This window comes from Aquarana catesbeiana, linkage group LG03 (genome assembly GCF_042186555.1).
Source record: "Aquarana catesbeiana isolate 2022-GZ linkage group LG03, ASM4218655v1, whole genome shotgun sequence".
Lineage (NCBI taxonomy): Eukaryota > Metazoa > Chordata > Amphibia > Anura > Ranidae > Aquarana > Aquarana catesbeiana.
The window spans coordinates 601,535,582-601,562,830 of NC_133326.1; the positions used below are offsets into that span (position 1 = coordinate 601,535,582).

The window sequence follows — 27,249 nt, forward strand, 5'->3', positions numbered from 1 at the left end:
CAGTAAAATCAATCATTTCTTTGGAGAATGGACAGCCAGGGCTACCTGTAGGCATCCGTAGGATAGAAATAGTAAAGTTAAGGCTCTAGCGAAGGTGCTTATCTTATAGCAGACATGTTGGCTAGTGTTGTTTTTAACACTCTTATATTAAGGTATGCCATAGATGATGCAATTTTCTTTCCAATCATGGGTTGCAGGAAAGAAAATTGCTCTATTCCCCCATTACCACACAATCAGTGTTGATGGGAAGTCCTTCTGCCACCCTCCCTGCTGGCAGAACACTATAATTACTGCTGGTGGTTATAGCTGGCCGTAATCACATGCAAAAAAATCAGACAGGCTTGTTGTACTGAAGTTGATCGATGGATCGACTTTCGTACCACTAGCCTGCCCATAGATGGATTGAATCTCAGCTGGTCCCTGCTTAACCGGCTGAAATTCGATCCATCTACGGCCTGTTTAAGGCTGGCCATAAGTGATCCAACTATTTTTCCTTAAACCACAGGTTGAATCAAAGAAAATTGCTCAATTTCTTTATCAACACAGTCAGTGTTGATGACCGGAATTTCCCTGCAGTCAGAATACAATGGAGTTGATTTACTAAAGGCAAATCCACTCTGCACCACAAGTGCACTTGGAAGTGCAGTCACTATAGATCTGAGGGGAAGATCTGAAATGAGGGGAAACTCTGTTGATTTTATCATCCAATCATGTGCAAGTGTAGCAAAGTCCCGGGCCTCTTTTGGCCTAATAGTTACCTCCAGAGTTAGGGAGAGCTGACATCCTTCAGTGTAGAGTGGGTTACGAGGCATGATGGGTGTAATGCAAGATGAACAGGTGGGCCCCAGACACTTTTTGAATGCAAAGAGATTTATTGTCTCTTAACCGCTTGCCGACCGCCGGCCGTCAATTGACGGCCAGGCGGCGCGGCTCTCGTTGCGGGAGGGCGTCATATGACGGCCTCCCATTTAAACAGGGAATGCGCGCGATCGTGCGCGCGCATCCCTGTTCCTTCGGTGGCGGCGTGTCACGGAGACACCGCTCGCCACCGAGGGGGGTGAACAGCCATTGGACATGGCTGTTTACCACGTGATCGGCCGTGATGAAGTCACGGCCGATCACAGATAGGTCCACCCCATTGTGCACGGCGCATGCGCGCGATTGCGAGCGCGCTGCGCGTGCACGTCGGTGGCGGAGTGTTCCCGGGAACACTACTCGTCACCGACGCCGGTAAACAGCCATTGGCTGGCTGTTTACCCACGTGATCGGCTGTGATCCATTCACAGCCGATCATAAATGTAAACACAGAGCGGTAACTAGCTGTTACCAGCTCTTCTCTCCTCACACACCGTTTCCAGTGTGAGGAGAGAAGAGCCAGAAGCAGTGAGTTACCGATCTGTGTTCTGTAGTGTCTGCCCCAACACCACACCTGTCCCATCGCCCCCCCCAATTGTCATCTGTCACCCAACAGTCACCAGTGTCACCCAATAAAGTGCACCTGTCACATAAGGGACTGCCATCAGTGACCGTCAGCGGTGCACCTGTCACCCGTCACAAATCAGTGACCATCAGCGGTGCACCTGTCACCCGTCACAAATCAGTGACCATCAGATGTGCACCTGTCACCCGTCAGCCATCACCCGTCACCTATCAGTACCGCCAGCCATCACTCGTCACCCATCAGTGACCGCCAGCCATCACCCGTCACCCATCAGTGACCGCCAGCCGTCACCCATCAGTGACCGCCAGCCGTCACCCATCAGTGACCGCCAGCCGTCACCCATCAGTGACCGCCAGCCGTCACCCGTCACCCATCAGTGACCGCCAGCCATCACCCATCACCCATCAGTGACCGCCAGCCGTCACCCGTCACCCATCAGTGACCGCCAGCCATCACCCGTCACCCATCAGTGACCGCCAGCCGTCACCCGTCACCCATCAGTGACCGCCAGCCGTCACCCATCAGTGACCGCCAGCCGTCACCCATCAGTGACCGCCAGCCGTCACCCGTCACCCATCAGTGACCGCCAGCCATCACCCATCACCCATCAGTGACCGCCAGCCGTCACCCGTCACCCATCAGTGACCGCCAGCCATCACCCGTCACCCATCAGTGACCGCCAGCCGTCACCCATCAGTGACCGCCAGCCGTCACCCATCAGTGACCGCCAGCCATCACCCGTCACCCATCAGTGACCGCCAGCGGTGCATCTGTCACCAGTCACAAATCAGTGACCATCAGCGGTGCACCTGTCACCCGTCACAAATCAGTGACCGTCAGCGGTGCACCTGTCACCCGTCAGCCATCACCCGTCACCCATCAGTGACCGCCAGCCATCACCCGTCACCCATCAGTGACCGCCACACGTCACCCATCAGTGACCGCTAGCCATCACCCATCAGTGACCGCCAGCCATCACCCGTCACCCATCAGTGACCGCCAGCCATCACCCATTACCCATCACCTGTCACCCATCACCGATCACCTGTCACCTTTTAGTGACCGTCACCCATCACCAGTAACTGTCCGTGGCCTGTCACCCATCAATGACCATCGCCTGTCACACCGTCATCACCGATCAGTGAACGTCAGCTGCAATCCATCGCACAGCCCATCAGTGACCGTCACCTGCCACCTGTCACACCGCGTCATGTCCAAAAGAGTATACAACAGTGAGGAGGCGTTCCAGATCCTCTCCATGACCGATGAGAGCAACGGGGAGTTCTCATCAGATTCCAATTTGGATTCTGATTCAAGTTCGGCATTTGAACCAAATAGTGAATCAGGAAATGATTCAGAGGAAGAATGGGTCCCTCCCAAAAGGGCATGGCACTCTGGAAACCAGGATTATATTGCCAGGCCCAGTACCAGCGTTGCCACCACCAATAGGCCCCAGGAACAAATTCCCAGGCCCAGTACCAGTGCTGCCGCCAGCGTTAGGCCCTGGGAACAAATGCCCAGTACCAGCGCTGCCGCCGGCGATAGGCCCCAGGAACAAATGCCCAGACCCAGTCCTGCCACATCACGCCTGAGTACCAGCACAGGAAATTCCAATCCAACTACTGGAGTGTCACACCCCCCAAGAGCCAGGGCCTCTACATACATGCCAGATGGTCTTGCCAACCCAATATGGCTGCCTTCCAACTCGGCATCGCCAATTATTCCCCCGTTCACAGCACTGCCAGGTGTGCAGACTAACACCCTAAATTTCTCAGAGATTGATTTCTTTCATATGTTTTTGCCCGACACTATGCTGCAATTTATTGTGGACCAGACAAATTTGTATGCCCAGCAATATATTGCCAACAACCCCCAATCATCCTATGCCCGTCCTTTTGAGTGGAGAGAACTGAATTTGGAGGAGTTCAAAATGTTTATGGGCCTCACCCTAAACATGGGGATTACAAAAAAAAATGAAGGACATGCCTATTGGTCCACCAACCCTATCCACAATATGCCCATTTATTCTGCCCTAATGTCCAGGTCCCGATATAAGATGATAATGCGCTTTCTTCACTTCAGCGACAACACCCAGTGCCCTCCCCACAATCATCCAAATTACGACAAGTTATACAAGATTCGCCCACTGATAAATTTCTTTTCTCAACAATTTGCAGAACTCTATGTCCCCGATCAGAATATTTGCGTTGATGAGTCCCTGGTACCCTTTTCAGGCCGGCTAGGAATAAAGCATTATATTCCTAGCAAAAGGGCCAGATATGGAGTAAAGTTATACAAGCTATGTGAGAGAGCCACGGGATATTTGTATGCGTTCCGCATATATGAAGGAAAAGATTCCCAGCTCCAGCCCCCTGAGTGCCCGGCCTACATGGGCACAACTGGAAAGATTGGATGGGACCTGCCATACCCACTTCTAAACAAAGGATATCACATTTACTTTGACAACTTTTACACCAGCCTGCCCCTTTTCAAACACTTATACACTGCAAAAACCCTGGCCTGTGGAACCTCCAGAAAAAATAGAAAGGGCTTCCCACAATCTTTAGCGAACAAAAAGCTGCGAAGGGGGGAAAGAGCATCATTGAGATGCAACGAAGTGCTGGCCTTGAGGTGGAAGGATAAGAGGGACGTGCACATGATGTCCACCATCCATGAAGACACTGCAATTGTGGTACAAAGAAGACAAGGTCCCATTGAAAAGCCAACATGTGTCCAAGATTATAATCTCTACATGGGGGGGGGGGGTAGATTTTAACGATCAAATGATTCAGCCCTATTTGTCAATAAGGAGGTCCCGATTCTGGTATAAGAAGGTAGCAATTTATCTCATCCATTTGGCCATTTACAATTCCTACGTAGTCTACACCAAATCTATTGAAAGCCCCGCCCCCTTCCTAAAATTCATAGAAGAAGTTGTCACGTCCCTCATCTATCACCAAAGACCCCCCCCAGAAGACCTTCGCTCTGAGGCTGTTTGCCGACTCCATGAGCGCCACTTCCCCTTCAGCATTCCACCATCTGAAGCAGGCCGAAGACGGCAAGAAAAATGTCGCGTGTGCACCAAAAGAGGATTTAGAAAAGATACCAGCTACCATTGTCCCCAGTGTCCCTCCCAACCTGGCCTTTGCATTGGTGAATGCTTCCAACTTTATCATACATCCATAAAATATTAGCCCATATTTTTAACCATTTCCCCATTTTCATCATCTGTGCTGACCATTTTCCATTCTTTCCCAAATAACCATGCCACTGCCTTCCATGTGAACTGACCCTGGCCTGTTTTTTGACTATGCCTCTGCCTACCGTTTGGACTGCTTTCATGTGAACTGACCCTGGCCTGTTTTGTGACTATGCCTCTGCCTACCGTTTGGACTGCCTCCACGTGAACTGACCCTGGCCTGTTTTATCAACTACTCTACTGCCTACCGCTTGGACTGCTTACATGTGAACTGACCCTGGCCTGTTTTATGGACTATGCTTTTGCCTACCGCTTGGACTGATCTGTTGCCCTGCTACTGTAGTACACAGGGGTCTCACATATGTGAGGGGCTCCAGAATTGTTTTTCCGGTTGGAGAAAACAATTATTTTTGTTTTCTCCGGGTTTCGGAATTAGGGTCTGGAGTCCAGAGGCTTCATAGAGATTTGGGTGGGTCGAAGCCTCTACCCCTGTGCCCCTGTGCACAAGTCTTACTTGATTGTGGCCCTCAGCCTGCTGCTGACTTACTGCCTGTCGCATGAATGGACCACACCGCTACCTGGACTATGCAAATAATTAGCTGTAGCAGGAGGCAGTATGTTTATGAAGGGTTGGAGAGCGGTACAATAATGAGTGTCTGCAGTTAACAGTGTACCAGGACCAATATTATGGCCGTGCTGGCTGTCTCTGCCTGGACAATTTCTATGGACTGTGCTGTGCCGACTATAGACAATATTCCTGCCTGCTGCCTGGATAGTTAATATTGCTGTCGCTAAGCACCTCCCTGCCTGCTGCCTGGACCAGTGCTCTCCTCTGTGGATACTACTAAAAGCACAGGTAATGCTTTTTTTTTACCCTTTCTGCAATAGAATTTATTTTGGATTGTAATTCTTGGTATGTGCATGCTATGTGTTAGAAATATGAAGGGTTTTCAAAAATGATAGGTTGCCAGGAAATTATATATGTCATTTATGCTCCTAGAACGCCTGATGGTGCTACTTGGATGTTGGGCCTCTGTATGTGGCCAGGCTGTGTAAAAGTCTCACACATGTGGTATCGCCATACTCAGGAGGAGTAGCAGAATGTATTTTGGGGTGTCATCTTTGCTACGTACATGCTATGTGTTGGAAATATCTGATAAATGGACAACTTTGTGTAAAAAAAAATGCGTTTTCATTTTTTTCCACATTTTGCAAAAACTTCTGGAAAAAAATGAACCGTTCAAAAGACTCACTATGCCTCATAGATTATACGCTGGGGTGTTTGCTTTCCAAAATGGGGTCATTTTGGGGGCAATTCCATTGTCCTGGTGCTCCAGGGCCTTCAAAAGTGTAATAGGTGGTTGAGAACTGAGATGTGTCATTTATGCTCGTAGAACGCATGGAGGTGCTACTTCAATGTTGGGCCTTTGTATGTGGCCAGGCTGTGTAAAAGTCTCACACATGTGGTATCGCCATACTCAGGAGGAGTAGCAGAATGTATTTTGGGGTGTCATCTTTGCCACGTACATGCTATGTGTTGGAAATATCTGATAAATGGACAACTTTGTGTAAAAAAAAATGCGTTTTCATTTTTTTCCACATTTTCCAAAAACTTCTGGAAAAAAATGAACCGTTCAAAAGACTCATTATGCCTCATAGATTATACGTTGGGGTGTTTGCTTTCCAAAATGGGGTCATTTTAGGGGCAATTCCATTGTCCTGGTGCTCCAGGGCCTTCAAAAGTGTAATAGGTGGTTGAGAACTGAGATGTGTCATTTATGCTCGTAGAACGCATAGAGATGCTACTTCAATGTTGGGCCTTTGTATGTGGCCAGGCTGTGTAAAAGTCTCACACATGTGGTATTGCCATACTCAGGAGGAGTAGCAGAATGTATTTTGGGGTGTCATCTTTGCTACGTACATGCTATGTGTTGGAAATATCTGATAAATGGACAACTTTGTGTAAAAAAAAATGCGTTTTCATTTTTTTCCACATTTTCCAAAAACTTCTGGAAAAAAATGAACCATTCAAAAGACTCATTATGCCTCATAGATTATACGTTGGGGTGTTTGCTTTCCAAAATGGGGTCAGTTTGGGGGCAATTCTATTGTCCTGGTGCTCCAGGGCCTTCAAAAGTGTAAATGGTGGTTGAGAACTGAGATGTGTCATTTAGGCTCGTAGAACGCATCAAGATGCTACTTCAATGTTGGGCCTTTGTATGTGGCCAGGCTGTGTAAAAGTCTCACACATGTGGTATCGCCATACTCAGGAAGAGTAGCAGAATGTATTTTGGGGTGTAATTTGTTGTATGCATATGCTCTGAGAGAGAAATAATCTGTTAATATGACAATTTTGTAAAAAAATTAAAAAAAAAAAAAAAGTTCATTTTGCAAAGAATTGTGGGAAAAAATTACAACTTAAAAAAATTCACCATGCTACTTACTTAATACCTTGGAATGTCTACTTTCTAAAAAGGGGTCATTAAGGCTGGGTTCACACTGGTGCGACATGACAGCCGTCCTACTTTGGATCCGACTTTGCCCTGCGACATGAAGCCGGCATGTGTCCGACTTTCAATGAACGGGGATCCGACTTGGATCCCCGCCAATGCCCGGCACTGTGTTTGGTATGAATCTTTAGGGGGAACTCTGCGCCAAATTTTAAATAAAAAACTGGCATGGGTTCCCCCTCCAAGAGCATACCAGGCCCTTGGGTCTGGTATGGACTTTAAGGGGAATCCCCTATGCCGAAAAAACGTCGTGGGGGTCCCCCCCAATCCATACCAGACCCTTATCCGAGCACGCAGCCCGGCCGGATAGGAATGGGGGTGGGGACGAGCGAGCGCCCCCCCCCCCCCTCCTGAACCGTACCAGGCCGCATGCCCTCAACATGGGGGGGTTGGTGCCTTGGGGGAGAGGGGCGCGCTGCGGGCCCCCCACCCCAAAGCACCTTGTCCCCATGTTGATGAGGACAAGGGCCTCTTCCCGACAACCCTGGCCGTTGGTTGTCGGGGTCTGCGGGCAGAGGGCTTATCGGAATCCGGGAGCCCCCTTTAATAAGGGGGCCCCCAGATCCCGGCCCCCCACCCTATGTGAATGAGTATGGGGTACATGGTACCCCTACCCATTCACCTAGGGAAAAGTGTCAATAAAAAAAAACACAGTACACAAGTTTCAAGATTAATTTATTGGGCAGCTCCGGTATCTTCTTCCGACTTCGGGGGGGGGAGGGGGTGTCTTCTTCCGACTTCTCCCAGTGTTCCACCTCTTCTCCCGGGCCCCGCCGCTATCTTCTTCCAGCTCTATTGTCAGCGAGGGGCCCGGTCTGCTGCCGCTGTCTTGTCGCCGCTGTCACGCCGCTTCTTCTCTTCATCTCTACTTCCGATGTTGACACGACGCTCTCTCCGGCTAGAATGCTCTCTGTGCGCTCTGCTCTGACTTATATAGGCGGTGACCCCGCCCCCTTATGCCGTCACAGTCCCTGGGCATGCTGGGACTGTGACGGCATAAGGGGGCGTGGTCATCGGATGATGACCACGCCCCCTAAAACGTCACAGTCCCAGCATGCCCAGGGACTGTGACGGCATAAGGGGGCAGGGTCACCGCCTATATAAGTCAGAGCGGAGCGCCCAGAGTGCATTCCAGCCCGGGAGAGCGTCGTGTCAACATCAGGAGAAGAGGGCAGAAGGCAGAAGATTGAAGACCGGGCTCCTCCGCTATAGCAAAAGAGCGGCAAAAGAGCAGAAAATAGCGGAGGAGCCCGGCAGAAGATCCGGAGAGCGCGGAGAAGAACCGGAGAGACCCCCGAAGTCGGAAGAAGACCCTCGGAGCTGTCTAATAAAGTACTTTAAAAATCAGTGTAGTGTTTTTTTTTAATTGACACTTTTTCCCTAGGTGAATGGGTAGGGGTACGATGTACCCTATACTCATTCACATAAGGTGGGGGGCCGGGATCTGGGGGCCCCCTTATTAAAGGGGGCTCCCGGATTCCGATAAGCCCCCGCCCGCAGACCCCGACAACCAACAGCCAGGGTTGTCGGGAAGAGGCCCTTGTCCTCATCAACATGGGGACAAGGTGCTTTGGGGTGGGGGGGCCCGCAGCGCGCCCCCCTCTCCCCCAAGGCACTAACCCCCCCATGTTGAGGGCATGCGGCCTGGTACGGTTCAGGAGGGGGGGGTGCTCGCTCGTCCCCACCCCCATTCCTGTCCGGCCGGGCTGCGTGCTCGGATAAGGGTCTGGTATGGATTGGGGGGACCCCCACGCCGTTTTTTCGGCGTAGGGGGTTCCCCTCAAGGTCCATACCAGACCTAAGGGCCTGGTATGCTCTTGGGGGAACCCATGCCAGTTTTTTATTTAAAATTTGGCGCGGAGTTCCCCCTCAAGATCATCTGAGCACAAGTCGCGTGCCGAAGTCGGATCATGCGAGACGGCGATCCGACTTTGATCCGACTTCAATGATAGTCAATAGGCTGAAGTAGGATCAAAGTCGGATCAAAGTAGTACAGGGAGCATTTCTAAAGTCGGAACGACTTGTGTCGGACCAGTTAGGACGGCTCCCATAGGGAAACATTGGATTTCACATGTCATGCGACATGAGCTCCGAGCTCCCAATGTCGGAGCGTTTGTCGGACCAGTGTGAACCCAGCCTCAGGGGGTATTTGTACTTTTCTGACTTGTTAGTGTCCCAAGAAATGAGATAGACCATCAGTACATCTGTGTGATCAGATGTGATCAATTTTCAGTGATTGGCACCATAGTTTGTAGACTCTATAACTTTCACAAAGATCAAACAATTTACACTAATATGGGTTATTTTAACCAAAGATATGTAGCAGTATTAATTTTGGCCAAAATTTATGAAGAAAAATTACTAATTTGCAAAATTTTATGACAGAAACAAAGAAAAAGGCATTTTTTTCACAAAATTTACGGTCTTTTTTATTTATAGCACAAAAAATAAAAAACCCACTAGTGATTGAATACCACCAAAAGAAAGCTCTATTTGTGTGAAAAAAAAGGCCACAAATTTCATATGGGTACAGTGTTGCACGACTGAGTAATTGTCATTCAAAGTGTGAGAGCGCTGAAAGCTGAAAATTGGTCTGGGCAGGAAGGAGGTGTAAGTGCACTGTATTGAGGTGGTTAAACAGAACTGTGGGAGAGAGGGTTAGGGCCAGGACACCCTTAGGTAGATGCAAAGATAATTAGCAGACTCCGAGACTTCTATAGGTATACAGCTATGCAGGTGAAGGCCTCCAGCAGGACACCGCTTCTGTATAGGTGGGACCACTGTCTCCTATGGCAACAATCTTGTAGCTGTTACTAACGATAAAGGTATTCAACTATCTGCAACTCGAACAGTTCTCTTTACCCCACACTCCTTCACTGTGGGTCTTCACTCAACGAGCTCCCAGTTTTTCTTACTAGATCTCAGATCCACTAGCCACTGGATCCCCTGAGCTCTTTCACTGTAGCACTCAGTATCTTCCTTAACCACTTGAGCCCCGGACCATTATGCTGCCTAAGGACCAGAGGTCTTTTTCCAATTTGGCACTGCGTCGCTTTAACTTTTAATTGCGCGATCATGCAATGCTGTACCCAAACGAAATTTGCGTCCTTTTCTTCCCACAAATAGAGCTTTCTTTTGATGGTATTTGATCACCTCTGCAGTTTTTATTTTTTGCGCTACAAATGGAAAAAGACCGAAAATTTTGAAAAAAAATGATATTTTCTACTTTTTGTTATAAAAAAAATCCAATAAACTCAATTTTAGTCATACATTTAGGCCAAAATGTATTCGGCCACATGTCTTTGGTAAAAAAAATGTCAATAAGCGTATATTTATTGGTTTGCGCAAAAGTTATAGCGTCTACAAACTAGGGTACATTTTCTGGAATTTACACAGCTTTTAGTTTATGACTGCCTATGTCATTTCTTGAGGTGCTAAAATGGCAGGGCAGTACAAAACCCCCACAAATGACCCCATTTTGGAAAGTAGACACCCCAAGGAAATTGCTGATAGGCATGTTGAACCCATTGAATATTTATTTTTTTTGTCCCAAGTGATTGAATAATGACAAAAAAAAAAAAAAATATTTACAAAAAGTTGTCACTAAATGATATATTGCTCACACAGGCCATGGGCCTATGTGGAATTGCACCCCAAAATACATTCAGCTGCTTCTCCTGAGTAAGGGGATACCACATGTGTGGGACTTTTTGGGAGCCTAGGCGCGTACGGGACCCCGAAAACCAATCACCGCCTTCAGGATTTCTAAGGGTGTAAATTTTTGATTTCACTCTTCACTGCCTATCACAGTTTCGGAGGCCATAAAATGCCCAGGTGGCACAAACTCCCCCCAAATGACCCCATTTTGGAAAGTAGACACCCCAAGCTATTTGCTGAGAGGCATATTGAGTCCATGGAATATTTTATATTTTGACACAAGTTGCGGGAATGTGACACTTTTTTTTTTTTTTTTTTTTTTTTGCACAAAGTTGTCACTAAATGATATATTGCTCACACAGGCCATGGGCATATGTGGAATTGCACCCCAAAATACATTTAGCTGCTTCTCCTGAGTATGGGGATACCACATGTGTGGGACTTTTTGGGAGCCTAGCCGCGTACGGGGCCCCGAAAACCAATCACCGCCTTCAGGATTTCTAAGGGCGTGAATTTTTGATTTTACTCTTCACTGCCTATCACCGTTTCGGAGGCCATGGAATGCCCAGGTGGCACAAAACCCCCCCAAATGACCCCATTTTGGAAAGTAGACACCCCAAGCTATTTGCTGAGAGGCATGGTGAGTATTTTGCAGCTCTCATTTGTTTTTGAAAATGAAGAAAGACAAGAAAAAACATTTTTTTTTTTTCTTTTTTCAAATTTCAAAACTTTGTGACAAAAAGTGAGGTCTGCAAAATACTCACTATACCTCTCAGCAAATAGCTTTGGGTGTCTACTTTCCAAAATGGGGTCATTTGGGGGGGGTTTTGTGCCACCTGGGCTTTCCATGGCCTCCGAAACTGTGATAGGCAGTGAAGAGTGAAATCAAAAATTCACGCCCTTAGAAAGCCTGAAGGCGGTGCTTGGTTTTCGGGGTCCCGTACGCGGCTAGGCTCCCAAAAAGTCTCACACATGTGGTATCCCCGTACTCAGGAGAAGCAGCAGAATGTATTTTGGGGTGTAATTTCACATATTCCCATGGCATGTTTCAGCAATATATCATTTAGTGACAACTTTGTGCAAAAAAAAAAAAAAAATTTGTCTCATTCCCGCAACTTGTGTCGCAATATAAAATATTCCATGGACTCGACATGCCTCTCAGCAAATAGCTTGGGGTGTCTACTTTCCAAAATGGGGTCATTTGGGGGGGTTTTGAACTGTCCTGGCATTTTATGCACAACATTTAGAAGCGTATGTCACACATCACCCACTCTTCTAACCACTTGAAGACAAAGCCCTTTCTGACACTTATTGTTTACATGAAAAAGTTTTTTTTTTTTGCAAGAAAATAACTTTGAACCCCCAAACATTATATATTTTTTTAAAGCAAATGCCCTACAGATTAAAATGGTGGGTGTTTCATTTTTTTTTTTCGCACAGTAAATTTTCAAACGCATTTTTTGGGGAAAAAACACACTTTTTTAAATTTTAATGCACTAAAACACACTATATTGCCCAAATGTTTCATGAAATAAAAAAGATGATCTTAGGCCGAGTACATGGATACCAAACATGACATGCTTTACAATTGCGCACAAACGTGCAGTGGCAACAAAATAAATACATTTTTAAAAGCCTTTAAAAGCCTTTACAGGTTACCACTTTAGATTTACAGAGGAGGTCTACTGCTAAAATTACTGCCCTCGATCTGACCTTCGCGGTGATACCTCACATGCATGGTGCAATTGCTGTTTACGTTTGACGACAGACCGCCGCTTGCGTTCGCCTTAGCGCAAGAGCAGGGGGCGACAGGGGTGCTTTTTTTTTTTTTTTTTTTTTCTTTATTATTTTTTTGCTTTTTTATCTTATTTTTAAACTGTTCCTTTCATTTTTTTTTTTTTTTTTTATCATTTTTATTGTTATCTCGGGGAATGTAAATATCCCCTATGATAGCAATAGGTAGTGACAGGTACTCTTTTTTGAAAAAATTGGGGTCTATTAGACCCTAGATCTCTCCTCTGCCCTCAAAGCATCTGACCACACCAAGATCGGTGTGATAAAATGCTTCCCCAATTTCCCAATGGCGCTATTTACATCCGGCGAAATCTAAGTCATAAAATGCTCGTAGCTTCCGGTTTCTTAGGCCATAGAGATGTTTGGAGCCACTCTGGTCTCTGATCAGCTCTATGGTCAGCTGGCTGAATCACCGGCTGCATTCTCAGGTTCCCTGTTGGGACAGGAGAGCCAGAGAAAAACACGGAAGACGGTGGGGGGGGGGGGGTCATTCCCTCCCACGGCTTGTAAAGGCAGTCTAGAGGCTAATTAGCCGCTAGGATTGCTTTTACATGAAAGCCGACCGCTGGCTGAAAAGAATGATACCAAGATGATACCTAAACCTGCAGGCATCATTCTGGTATAACCACTCAAAGTCGTGAATGGCGTACCTGAAGACAAAAAAATGGTTAACAATAAAGCACAGTAAACGGTAAAGTATAAATAATTACATACCTGAAAAACAAACATGATAAAACATAATAACAATAAAACATTGCAGAATAGAATACAGTAAAAAAGAGCAGAACAATAGAGAGAGAGAATAGAGAGAGAGAACAATAAAACGACAACAATTTTTTTTTTATTTTATATATATATATTTTTTTACACTTTTTTTGTAACTAACTTTTATAACGGTAACCGGTTCCAGGTTCGGGTCTCTCAAAATGCGATGGCATCTTGGGAGACCCTGTGAAAGTGTGCCTAGTCTGTGCAATGCTGTACCCTACGCTAATACTCAACTAGTGAATGGTAGCGTTCAAAACATTCACCAATGCAAAGACCAGGATTGTCAGGACAGGAGGTACAATAATAGCGGGTGTCACGCCTATATCCGCGCTTGCTGCAGACACGACATCTTTTTTGGGGGGGTTCGTTGGGTAGGGGTACTCGGGAGGACATAAAGAAAATGCCTCTCATGCAGCCGACTGCATTTGGTTGGGGATGTGAATGGGGGAAGTACGGGCGCTGCAGAAGTGGTGGGTTCCCAATTAGGATTGGCGAATGCAGCAGGAAGGGCACTATGGGCACGACGGGCCTGTGTTTGTCTTCTTGGTGGCAGCGGGACACTACTTGTGCTTGCCACCTCACCAGCTTGAACTGCACTTATGGGACTCGCCACGTCACCAAGTGTTACTGCAGTGCTGGTTTGACTACGACCGGGGTGTACTAGGCCGCTGGTGCTTGCCAGTTCACCAAAACGCTACAAAAAAAACTGTTAGCGATCGCAGGGATCAGGCCTGACTCTGCGAACGCTGCAGTTATGCGTTTAGTGTTTTGTAAGTGACAGTGATCGATCGATACTGCACTTGGGTGGGCTGGGCTGGGCTGGGCGGAGGGGCAAAACGCAGGTGCTAGCAGGTATCTGGGCTGATCCCGCTAACACTGCGTTTTTGGGAACCCTAAACTGCTGGAGACGCTAGTATAGATCTGATCGGATCAGATATTGATCCGATCAGATACTATACCACTAAGGGAGGTGTATGGTGTGTGCGTGGGTGTTAGCGGTACTGGCGCTAACCTGACGCTGCCTGGGGCTGGTGCTTGCTAGTTCACCAAAACACTACCAAAAAAACTGTTAGCGATCGCAGGGATCAGGCCTGACTCTGCGAACGCTGCAGTTATGCATTTAGTGTTTTGTAAGTGACAGTGATCGATCGATACTGCACTTGGGTGGGCTGGGCCGGGCCGGGCGGAGGGGCAAAACGCAGGTGCTAGCAGGTATCTGGGCTGATCCCGCTAACACTGCGTTTTTGGGAACCCTAAACTGCTGGGGACGCCAGTATAGATCTGATCGGATCAGATATTGATCCGTTCAGATACTATACCACTAAGGGAGGTGTACGGTGCGTGCGTGGGTGTTAGCGGTACTGGCGCTAACCTGACGCTGCCTGGGGCTGGTGCTTGCCAGTTCACCAAAATGCTACCAAAAAAACTGTTAGCGATCGCAGGGATCAGGCCTGACTCTGCGAACGCTGCAGTTATGCGTTTAGTGCCTTGTAAGTGACAGTGATCGATCGATACTGCACTTGGGTGGGCTGGGCGGAGGGGCAAAACGCAGGTGCTAGCAGGTATCTGGGCTGATCCCGCTAACACTGCGTTTTTGGGAACCCTAAACTGCTGGGGACGCTAGTATAGATCTGATCGGATCAGATATTGATCCGTTCAGATACTATACCACTAAGGGAGGCGCATGCTGCGTGCGTGGGTGTTAGCGGTACTGGCGCTAATCTGACGCTGCCTGGGGCGACGCATATCACCGCCGGGCGATCGGGGGGCTAAACCTTTATTCGGTAATAAACGGCGGGTGCCCTGACACTATAAAAAATAAACGAACTAACCAGCGTCACCCGTAACGGTTATACGGTGATCAGTGGTGAAAGGGTTAACTAGGGGGCAATCAAGGGGTTAAAACATTTATTAGATAGTATATGGGGGTCCCTGTCGCTATAAAATGCTGACGGCGAACCTAAATATTTACCTCACTAACTAGCGTCACCAGCGACACTAATACAGCGATCAGAAAAATGATCGCTTAGCAACACTGGTGACAGGGGGTGATCAAGGGGTTAAAACTTTATTAGGGGGGGTTAGGGGGGTATCCTAGACCTAAAGGGGGGTAATACTCACTGTTCCAACACTGTAACTGTCACAAACTGACACCATGCAGTAATCAGAAAAAAAAAACAAAAAAAACAAAAAACTGCTGGTGTCAGTTTGTGACAGGGAGGGGGGGGGGTGATTGGGGGGGGATCGGGGGGCGATCGGGGGGGGGATCGGGGTGTTTTGTATGCCTGGCATGTTCTACTGTGTTGTGTAGTGTTGGTGCACTCACATTGATGTCTTCTCTCCTCGGCGCTGCAACGGAATACCGAGCCGAGGAGAGATGACATCATTTCCTTTGCTGCTGTTTAGCATACAGCAGCAAAGGAAGTGATCTGATTGGCCGGCGGCGATCGCGAGGGGGGGGCCACGAACGGATGGCCTCCCCCTCATCTCCGATCGCCGGGGGACCAAACGGGACCGCCTCGGGCGGCGGGGGGGGGGTCCGATCGGACCCCCCACCTGCGGGAGGCAAATCACGTACATGTACGTGATTTTGCCTGCCCGTGCCGCCTTGCCGACGTAAATCGGCGTGAGGCGGTCCTTAAGTGGTTAAGCGTCACCCCCACTTCACTGCTGGGTCCCTGGCTTGGCACTCACAGATACTCTTCAAGTTTCACCCCTGCTGACACGTTAGGTCCCTGGCTTGGCACTCACAGATACTCTTCAAGTTTCACCCCTGCTGACACGTTAGGTCCCTGGCTTGGTACTCCACAAGCGTCACCTCTGCTATCCCGCTGGTTCCCTGACTTGGCACTTGCTGAAGTTTTCCCACTTCTTCACTGTCCCTGGCTGGCGAGAAGTCTGCTCTGGTACTGGCCTCAGCTTACTAATAATGGTCTCCGGTAGCAAAGTGGACGGACCATTAGTGGCAACAGCTTTCCTTCTACCTCTGAACAAGACTGCTTCCCCGGCCGGCAGAACCGTTCCTTCTGGTTGGACTACAAGCCTGCAGTCCCAACCCTATGCTGCTTTCATGCTTTTCTGCTAGCAGCCCGGGGATGTCCCCAGGATAGGCCTTAGGTTTCTGACCTAGCAGCCCGGGGCAATACAACACACGTCCACTCAGACAGCCGTCCAGGTGGCACAGACCCTGGTCACCTTTCTCCACCCAAATAAATAGCTTCTCCCAGCAGGCCAAGGGACCCAAGAAAATCCCTGCCCATTGGCCGAGACACCCCATTCATTCCTAATCTGTCCTTGCAATGCCCTTGTCTTATCTAATGTCACCAAATACCCGGCCATCTAGCGACAGAAGCGAGAAGTGCAGCAATTCCAGAATTAGGGCAAAATCAATTGATCTCCTAACAATTGGCCAAGGCAATTATCACTTGGCAATACATTTAATAGCAACCCTGCCTAAACATCAGGGTGCTACACAAGCAAAAATGCTGTTTATTATGTTCCTTGCATGTCTCCCTCAGATCTACAGCGACTGCACTTCCAAGTGCACAAATAATTTTTGCAGCAGGATGTGTACCGGTACTTCCCTGACCAATTTGCAGGTTATGGGGGTTGGGTGGGGGGTTAAAAATGCAGCTCAACCTCCAACCACAAATTTAAGTCCTAACACACAGAATTCTGTTTAGACTTACTAGTCCTTTAGAGTTACAGAAGGGTCTAGTTATTACACTTGTAATAATCACGCTGTCATCATTGCTACTTTGCCACAACTCATCAATGTTCAGTAATTACAGCAGTGGAACAATTTTACTTATCACCTGTCTGAAGTTTTTATTTTCTGTTTCATTTGCCTAAAAAACAGTGTGATCCTTTTCCGGGATTGTCTTTTGTTGTTGGGACACTATCTGTAGACTTGTCATTAGCAACTCAAACCCATAGGTGGTGCCATGTGTCTTCAACATCCAAAATAAAACGCGTGTTTTACAATGTTGCGTGTCACAAAGCAATTCTATTCTTTATTAAATCTGACTTTATCTGTGTTTATTAACAAAAGAATTCCTGTTAAAATGTGCATGACGTTGTATGTTAACATCCAATATTGCAGCAAAGAATAAATATATATATAATGCCACACAAACACGTTAAAGTGCACCTGTCATTAGCCACCCACATAGGTTAACGTGCACTTGTCATGTAACCACATGGGGTCAATGAACAGTTGTACAGCTGAGCACGGGTTTTAAATAGAAGGACGAGAATAACAAAATGTCATAAGAATGCTTGCACATTTGCGCCATATAAATACATAAAATAAGCACATTAATGGAGATATTTAATTTAAAGTGTTACTAAACCCACAACAGTAAAATGTCTGTATATGCAGTAAAGCATGCTTGTTATACTCACGGTGGAACCTAAGGGGTTAATCCTCTGCATTATGTAAAAAGGCTGTTTGATTCTGTCTTCTCTGATCCTCCCCTTCTTCCACTGGCTCCAGAACATGTCAGGATAAGACAGAGCCTTTGGAGTCACTTGCTCAGTTTGGTGTGTATTGCTAGAGAGTTTTTTTTTCTTTCTTTGGAGAGTGCATGTGATCAGCACAGGGCCAATCAGCACTATCCAGACAGAGGGTCAGGGATCCTGATAGGACAGCTCAGTGCAGTATGAGAACTCCTCCTATAAGCTTTACCAGCAACTGATGGAAACCACCAAGACTGCTATATACTGCGGATGAGAAAAGGTATTTAGCAGTTTATATTTACTAAAATAATTGCATTTCCATGTTCTGTGTACTGTGGGAGACCAGATATAGTGAATGCAAGCTCCTGGGTTTAGTAACACTTTACTGTTAAACTTTTGGCTAATGATTCATATTATTATTTTCTTTCTTGCAGATTTGTATTTGACACTTCTGGAGACTTCGGTAAAGTGTACACATATGGAAATAATTGAGTGCTAAATATATGATTAAATCTTATAAATACGTTGTAGCTATTCTCAGAGGAATACCTAGAGTATGTGAAACTCATATTGGATCATTTCTTTAACCCTTTCCCATTGCCCCCCAGGGTCCCTTAACTGGGTCTTAAAGTGGTAGTAAGCCGCTGGGATTTTTTTTTCCTCACCTGAAAGGTAAGGTCATAATGTGCTAGTATGCATTGCATACTAGCACAATATGTTAAAATTACCTAAAAATAAAGCCTTCCAGCTCCGAGCTGTCACCGATGCGGTCAGTGCCCTGATTACATGCCCTGTTCTCCCCTGTGAGGAGATGCCTCTGATCAGCTCTCCTCGCCACAAATTCTGAGGTGATGAGAGACGATTGCCGACACTTCCTGTATTTACATGTGACCGGCTTTGATTGGACACAGCCGATCACATGGTTAAAGACCCGTGTCAGTGGCTCTTTACAGAGATCGGGGTTGCGGCGTGTCCTAGCAACACAGCACGGCCAAGATCGCTATGCTGCACGCCCCTGCGGGGGCTGCCGTTCGGGTGAGCCGTCATATGACGTCCACCCAGAACGAGAGCCGCACTGTCCCTCCGTCATTTGAAGGCGGGCGGGCGACAAGTTGTTACATTGGTTGTTGGTGTAGTGATTAATTTTAAACTGGTGGTAAGTTTAGTGCTCCCCTTTAGGCCCCTTTCACACTTATACGACTTCAAAGTCGCGCGATTTTACCGCAATTTCGTGGCCGCGATTTTGCCGCGATTTGGGAGCAGTACTACTTTGTATGACTTTGCCACATTTTTGGCATTAACAAATGAAAACATACAGTAGTTGGTATGAATCATGAGGGGGAACTCCACGCCAAGTTTTATATAAAAAAACTGGCGTGGGTTCCCCCCCAGGGGCATACCAGGCCCTTAGGTCTGGTATGGATTGTAAGGGGAACCCCCTACGCCGAAAAATCGGCGTGGGGGTCCCCCCAAAATCCATACCAGACCCTTATCCGAGCACGCAGCCCGGCCGGTCAGGAATGGGGGTGGGATTGAGCGAGCGCCCCCCCCTCCTGGACCGTACCAGGCCGCATGCCCTCAACATGGGGGGTGGGTGCTTTGGGGCATGGGGGGTGCCCTGCGGCCCCCCCACCCCAAAGCACTTTGTCCCCATGTTGATGAGGACAAGGGCCTCTTCCCGACAACCCTGGCCGTTGGTTGTCGGGGTCTGCGGGCAGGGGGCTTATCGGAATCCGGGAGCCCCCTTTAATAAGGGGGCTCCCAGATCCCGGCCCCCACCCTATGTGAATAAGTATGGGGTACATCGTACCCCTACCGATTCACCTAGGGAAAAAAGTGTCAATAAAAGTGTCAATAAAAAACACACTACACAGGTTTTTAAAGTAATTTATTAGGCAGCTCCGGGGTCTTCTTCCGACTTCGGGGGTCCTCTTCCGACTTCGGGGGTCTCTCGGTGTCCGCATCTTCTGCCGGCTCCACCGCTATCTTCTGCCGCTCTTTTGCCAGCGGTGGCCTGGACTTCTGGATCGTCTTCTTCCCTCTTCTCTTCCAGAGATGTTGACACGACGCTCTCTCCAGCTGCAATGGTCTCTGAGCTCAGAGACCATTGCAGCTGGAGAGAGCGTCGTGTCAACATTGGAAGAAAAGAAGAAGGCAGAAGGCAGAAGTCCGGGCCACCGCTAGCAATTGAGCTGCAGAAGATAGCGGAGGAGCCACAGAAGATCAGGACACCGGGAAGAGACGCCGGAGAGACCCCCGAAGTCGGAAGAGGACCCCCAAAGTCGGAAGAAGACCCCCGAAGTCGGAAGAGGACCCTGGAGCTGCCTAATAAATTACTTTAAAAACCTGTGTAGTGTGTTTTTATTGACACTTTTTTCCCTAGGTGAATGGGTAGGGGTACGATGTACCCCATACTCATTCACATAGGGTGGGGGGGCCGGGATCTGGGGGCCCACTTATTAAATGGGGCTCACGGATTCCGATAAGCCCCCTGCCCGTAGACCCCGACAACCAACGGCCAGGGTTGTCGGGAAGAGGCCCTTGTCCTCATCAACATGGGGACAAGGTGCTTTGGGGTGGGGGGGCCCCGCAGGGTGCCCCCCATGCCCCAAAGCACCCACCCCCCCATGTTGAGGGCATGCGGCCTAGTACGGTCCAGGTGGGGGGGGGCGCTCGCTCGTCCCCACCCCCATTCCTGACCGGCCGGGCTGCATGCTCGGATAAGGGTCTGGTATGGATTTTGGGGGGGACCCCACGACGATTTTTCGGCGTAGGGGGTTCCCCTTAGATCCATACCAGACCTAAGGGCCTGGTATGCCCCTGGGGGGGAACGCCGTTTTTTTCAGTTAAAACTTGGCGCGGCGTTCCTCCTCAGGATTCATACCAGACAGCTCTCAGCACTGCCTGTCGCTCATCGCGAAAGGAAAAAAAAGTTTTCCTTTCCCGATCAGCAAGCCAGGCTTGTGCTTACAAAGTCGTACTGAAATCGTGTCTATATTATTCAGGCACGATTTGCATGCTACTTGAGGGTTTAACATTGAGGTCTATGGAGTACAACTCGCATAGAAGTTGGACCAAAGTAGTGCAGGGACTACTTTCAAGTCGGCACGTCTTAAAGTCGTGCCAATATGGTAGTCATTGAAAATCATGGAGAATGACTTGTCATACGATTTTGCAGTACAAAATCGTGGGACAAGTCGTATAAGTGTGAAAGGGGCCTTAAACTGATTGTCATTGTAGTGTACCCCTTTAAACTGGTGATCAAGTGCCCATTTTTAATGGTGGTCAGAGGTGCAGTGCAGATCCCCTCGGGTGATATTTCACCAAAGCCCCCCAATGGGGCTCAACAAATTGTAAAAAATAATATAAAAATAAAATTGTAAAAAATATAACACAAAAATAAAATAATAATAATAAAAAAAGAAACTACTGATACAGTCCACTGCCCTACTGACACCAACCTCTGCTCTACTGACACCATCCACTTCCCTACTAACACCATGTTTTAATACATTTTAAAATGATTTTTACATTTATTTATAAGTGTGTGTGTGTGTGTGTGTGTGTGTGTGTATAATGCAATGCACACCTATGGATGAACAGTTGATTGCTGTGGACAACACTTCTACTGTTTCTTTGTAAAAGTGCTAAAAATAAGCAATGAAATCATAACCAAACTTGAGTGTGGCACGGAGTTGATGTCAGTAATAAATTCTTTCTGGATTTAGATTGTGGTTTTGTTAGAACATTGTTTCTTAACCAGGGTTCCGCAAGCACAGGACCCAGTTTACCCTGGATTACACCATGCATTGCATTGGTGATGGGGGCTCTGTGTAAGGGGGACTATGTGATGGGGAGACTGACGTGATGCAGGGAATTTGATGTGATGGGGGTACTCTGATGTGATGGGCGTACTCTGATGTGATGGGCAGTCTCTGATGTAATGGGCAGCCTCTGATGTGATGGGGGCCTCTGATGTGATGGGGGCCTCTGATATGATGGGGGCCTCTGAGGTGAAGGAGTGCCTCTGACGTGATGGGGGTCTCTGATCTGAAGTAAATTTCATCAAGACGGTTGTGTGCATCGCCCCATGCTCAGTTTTCATATTGATAAGTAAAATTTCAGTTTTTACATTTTACACTGGGGTGCCTCAAGATTTTGTATACTTTTAAAGGGCCTGGAGACTCAAATAGGTTTAGAAATGCTGTTTTAGAAAAAAGTAAAAAAGGGGTTTGGGCGACAAAGAGGGGCCTTCTTGAAAATGAGGACAGTTGAGAACTGTAGTTACAAAATTTCTGGTCCACTAAAGGTTAATGGTACAGAGGGTGCAGGGTGGTTTCTTTTTTTTTGTTAAAAGTTGAACTTTGTGGACTTGTCTTTATTCAATAAACCCAGGTGACTTCATCAGTCTTCTATTGAGTATAGGACAGTGTGCATGGCAGTTGTGCATATTGCCACATGTTTGCCCATTTCTTGTGCTATATTATGGAGGTATTCCTGTCAATGACTTCAATTGCAAATTACAATTAAATCCAATAAAAATACAGCACAGTGGACATTTTTCCAGTGCAAAGCAATGGAGTACATTTGTAAAAGCTCATCCTGTTGAAAACAATATCATTGCTGAAGTCATGTTGCCTATGTTTGAAAAAACAGTACATTCAAGGCTAGTAAAGTCAGGCTTCTTATGATGGCTCCAAAGCTGGCCAGACACTAGTCAAATTTTCTTTAGAAATTTTTTATTTTAAGAACGTTTGTATGATTTTGTAATCATTAGGGGGGTCAAATCAACAGTCTTTTTGCAGTGACAATAAAATTTGAAGGAGCGGAATGGAAATATCTTCTCCAACGATCAAATTTCTTTAATAGCATATTTTATGGTCTTTGTTCAGGAAAGTCCATTTATTCCAAAATCGAATGTTGTTAGAAGCTAACGAAATTTTGAAGAACTTTCGAACAACATTTGTGAAATCATTGAATGTACTTAAAATTTTCATATAAATGTTTGAATGACTGTTCATTTTAAGATCTATTAGTGTATGGCTAGCTTTAATCTGCTACATAACAACAGCAGGACAAGAGTGTAGATAATTTGTAGAACTAAGAAGACCTTGCTTTTAGCAGTCTAAGGTTTACCCCATTTTGTTCCTGCAGGCGAAATCACACAAAGATGTTGGTGCAGGTAAGTAAACATAAATATCACTGAAATCATAAATGTACATGAACAAGCCTTTAAACTGTGTGGCTGGACCCTAAAGAAAAGCTCCTTTCCTGGCCCACCTTACGTCAGCACACAACAGTTTAACTCCTCCTCTGGAACTCACAGGACCACCTCTTCCTAGCTCAATAAAAGACATTCGCTCCCCATCTAAAATGTTGTACTTTTGTGGTTACACACCAGGCCACCCATTAAATGCATTGTCCTCATTAGGATCTTTATAGTGGCCATTCCAGTGGTGTCTTGGGCCAGGTGGGCCAGTTTTTCAGGCATTTCAGTTTTCCTTCCTAAGTCATTGGATGGGCTGTCTATGGATCATAAGGTCTTTGTGTCTGCAGGAATTCAACAAGAATGGGAATTTTGAACATCACCATTACCTCTTTTGGGGCTTGCTTTTCAGCCCATGAGATGGGATCATTCTGATGGCAGATGCCAGTCTCTCTCTCTAGTCTGAGGAGACAGGTGCAAGGCCGTTGGAGCCTCGTGGACTGCAAACACTCCAACTTGAATCGAAGGCAGCTTTTCTAGCATTGTAAACCTTTCAGGATCTTCTCCAAGAGAGGGAAACAGAAGGGACCAAGGTGGCCCCAGGATTGCCAACAGAGGGAGAAGCTACAATGTAGTGAGATCAAAACCAAAAAAGGACAACTTTATTGAAAAATTGCATAAAAACAAAAGGTAAGGGATCCCACATATGCGGAACTAATCCACACAGGTGGGATCCGTTCCTCCACAATATCAGGTGACAATAGAACATATATACATAAAAGTGACCAACGTTGATTTAAAAATAGACACTGGTGGGTCAACCCACCCCCCGAGTCCCTGAGCAGAATATGCTGATAAATGCTGTAGATCCGATGGTAGACAGTACAAGATAGTGTCCACTAAAGATAGCACGAGCAGCTTGAGAGGTATTTTCGGATATGACCTAATAATGAAAATGCCCGTACCTGGGCTTACATGAATGTATATCCCCACTCTGCATAATTAAATTGTACAGACGTACTGTGTGTGGCTGCTAGTTGTCTAGTGGAATCAAACACACTCCAAGTCCTGTCGATACAGATATAAGGTTTATGCAAAAATACCTGATATATCTGCCAGTGTGATTTTCAGTAAAAAACAGTGTCCAACTATATTCACCAAGTCTATGTATACTGACCCAAACTGTGGCTGAAAAAATGTATATGTATGCCCTAACCAGGGCTTCAATGAATTCATGTAGACATAGCAATCAGCTCAAATGGGACGTATAGATAGAATGTTAAAGCTTGTTTGGAATGATGGTTGAGTCACAGGAACCGTTGCTCCAGTGCACACCTATGTTCCATACACATTTGTATTATGTAAGTATAATCACTTAGATCCCCTGGATGTCAGAAATTAGATGTTGGCAATCCTGTGGCCACCTTGGTCCCTTCTGTTTCCCTTGTTTATCAATTTTTTTGTTACTTGGGAGGGAGCCCGTCATATTGACGAATCGTACAGATCCAACTATATGTTACACTCTACATGAGTAGATTCATATCAGGGGTGGTTTTTAGTACTATTTTTGTCTATCTTCTCCAAGAGAGCCCGAGTAAGGAGGGCTAGCTAAAGTTCTTGAGCAGTCTTCAATTGGCTTTACAAGCTAGACATGCATTTAGCAAGTTCTGCAAAGTTTGGGACAAGAGGCATCAATTCTTTTTGCCTTTAGCAGCATTTCTTTGATTGTCAGTATCTCTTTTCATGTGTTCTCTCCCGCCCATTTATTCTGCTAGTTATAGTGGTTATGGAAAAGAATCACCCCCCCCCCCCCCCAATGAAGACAGACACAGTTTTTGTTTTATCCAGCTGTATTTACTCAGTGCAACTTATAGCATCCAAGTGAAAGATATAACACCACTATGTAAGAAAAAAAAAACCTCAAAAACAAAATCATTAAGTTGGAAAAAGCATCACCCACTTACTGGCAGTATTTTGTTGAACCGCCTTTTGCTTTAATTATAGCCTTTACTCTGTTGGGATTTGTCTCTACTAACTTTGCACATCAAGACTTTGCAATATTTGCCCACTCTTCTTTGCAGAACTGCTCAAGTTCAGTTAAATTTGATGGTGACCGTTTGTGGACTGCAGTCTTCAAGTCAATCCACAGATTTTCAATGGGGTTCCGACTAGGCCATGCAAGTACATTCACTTTTTTCTCCTTAGTTCCACCCAAAAATGGAACTTCTGCTTTTAAGGGAAGGTGACCCCTGACATGCCACATTTGGGGGGGGGGGGGAGCGGAAACCCTCTTTTTAAAAGGTTCCAGCTCCCACTTCCTACTTCTGTGGCACCGGAAGTAAGTTCACCTCTCCCTCCTCCCTCCCAGCAATCATCTGGGACACATCACAGGTCCGCCCATAGCTGGGTGCCAACAGTGACAATGCCGGGGCCGCAGAGAGGAGGGGGAGACGAGCAGGGCTTCGTTCCCCGCACCGCTGGACCCTGGGACAGGTAATTTTTCCTTTTATTAAAAGTCAGCAGCTGCAGGATTTGTAGCTGCTGACTTAATTTTTTTTTTTTTAGTTGGAACTCCGCTTTAACCACTGTGGGGTAATTTTTACTGTGTGCTTTGCGTCATTTTCATGTTGGAAGGTAAACCTTCGTCCCATTGACAACTTTCTGACAGAGGGAAGCAGATTTTCCTCAGAATTTGACGGTATTTTACTCCATCCATTTTTCCTTCTATTCTGACAAGTGCTCCAGTCCCTGCTGCAGAAAAACACCCCCATAACAGGATATTACCACCTCCATGCTTTACTGTAGGAATGGTGTTATTTGGATGGGGAGCTGTATTAGATTTCCACCAGACATGTCGTTTGGTGTTGAGGCCAAATCATTCAATTTTAGTCTCGTCTGACCATGACACCTTTTTTCCATTTGTGTCTTTTTTTTTTTCCTCGCAACCCTCCCATACAAGTCACAAGTCACCCAGGAGCGGTGAGTCAACCCCAGCTCCACACCTCCCAGGCAGCGCCGCTGCAGTAGCCTCAGCACGCTCTACTAGGCTTCACTGCAGCCACATACACGCAATAGTCGGAGGCCTTCCCGTGGCTGCTACGCACGGCCTCGGATCCAGGCCTGTTTGCAGGGAGCCCTGACTCCCCTACTCCCTCTCTGCACTCAGAAGACTTTCCCCCCTGCCTGATCCTGAGTGCACCCAGGCCCCGGGACCCCTACAAGGAGAGCAATATGGAGGACACACACCCCAGCAGCCATACTACCCTGCCCCTGCTCCCCCCCCCAGCCACAGAAACAGTCTCGCCCCAGCGACCCCAGATTAAATGAAAGGGGGGCAGCCCACATAATCTCTTATGCCCAGGCAGCCAGCTCACCAGTCTTGGCCCATATGGAAGGGCAGGAAGACAGGCACCTTTCTCCCCCACAGCTCCCTGCATGGAGCAACCTGCGGGACCCCCAGATGCAGCCCTGGGCGCCAGCACAGAACGCAGCCCCTCTACACCCACAGCAGGAACATTCTCCATCACGCCTTCCACAACAACAAATGAGGACGGATTCCAGTTACCTGCAGAATCCCCCCTGGCAGGCTTACCTCCAAGCCATGCCAACTAAAGAGGACTTTAAGCTATTTATTGAGGAGGTTAAGTCCGCCTGCCGAGCCAAAATTCAAGTACTTCACGCTAATTTTAAACATCTCTCGGATAGAGTAGAGATGGCGGATGAGGAAATACAAGAGACCAAGCTGGCAGTTCACCGCACTCAAATACAAGGAGCTGACCATCGTTTGATGCTCAGAGACATGCATATCAAGGATCTGGACAATAGGGGCGCAGAAACAACATTCATGTCAGAGGCCTACCTGAATCAGAGGGACCTGAAGACCTACACGACACCCTGCAAACCCTATTCAACGACCTCCTGGGGGAACCCCCGAACAAACCCATAGAGATGGATCGTACGCACTGTGCCCTGTGTCCCAAGGGACCTGCTTCCAGACCCCGTGATGTCATATGCAGGGTCCACTCCTAACCCCTAAAAGAGGACATCATGCGAAAAGCCCGCACTATCAGAAAGGTGGTCTTTGGCAATGCAGAGATACAGCTATACCCCGACCTCTCCTGAATCACTTTACAGAAACGTAGACTTCTCCAACCCCTAATTCTTTCGCTACAGGAAAACGACATAGTCTACCATTGGGGTTTCCCCTTCAGCCTTA

At 47.2% G+C, this 27,249-nt stretch overlaps 1 protein-coding gene across 2 annotated transcripts in view; it reads left to right on the forward strand.

The window, feature by feature from the left end:
- Positions 1-27,249, forward strand: part of SH2D6 (SH2 domain containing 6) — a 73,747-nt gene that overhangs the window by 26,930 nt on the left and 19,568 nt on the right. The window contains exons 9-10 of one of the 2 annotated variants that reach the window (XM_073622085.1): positions 18,262-18,290; positions 22,982-23,009. The exons of the other annotated variant lie outside the window; for it this stretch is intronic. Coding sequence (XP_073478186.1) covers positions 18,262-18,290; positions 22,982-23,009 — 57 coding nt within the window. The remainder of the gene's footprint in view (positions 1-18,261; positions 18,291-22,981; positions 23,010-27,249) is intronic. 2 annotated transcript variants of the gene reach the window in all.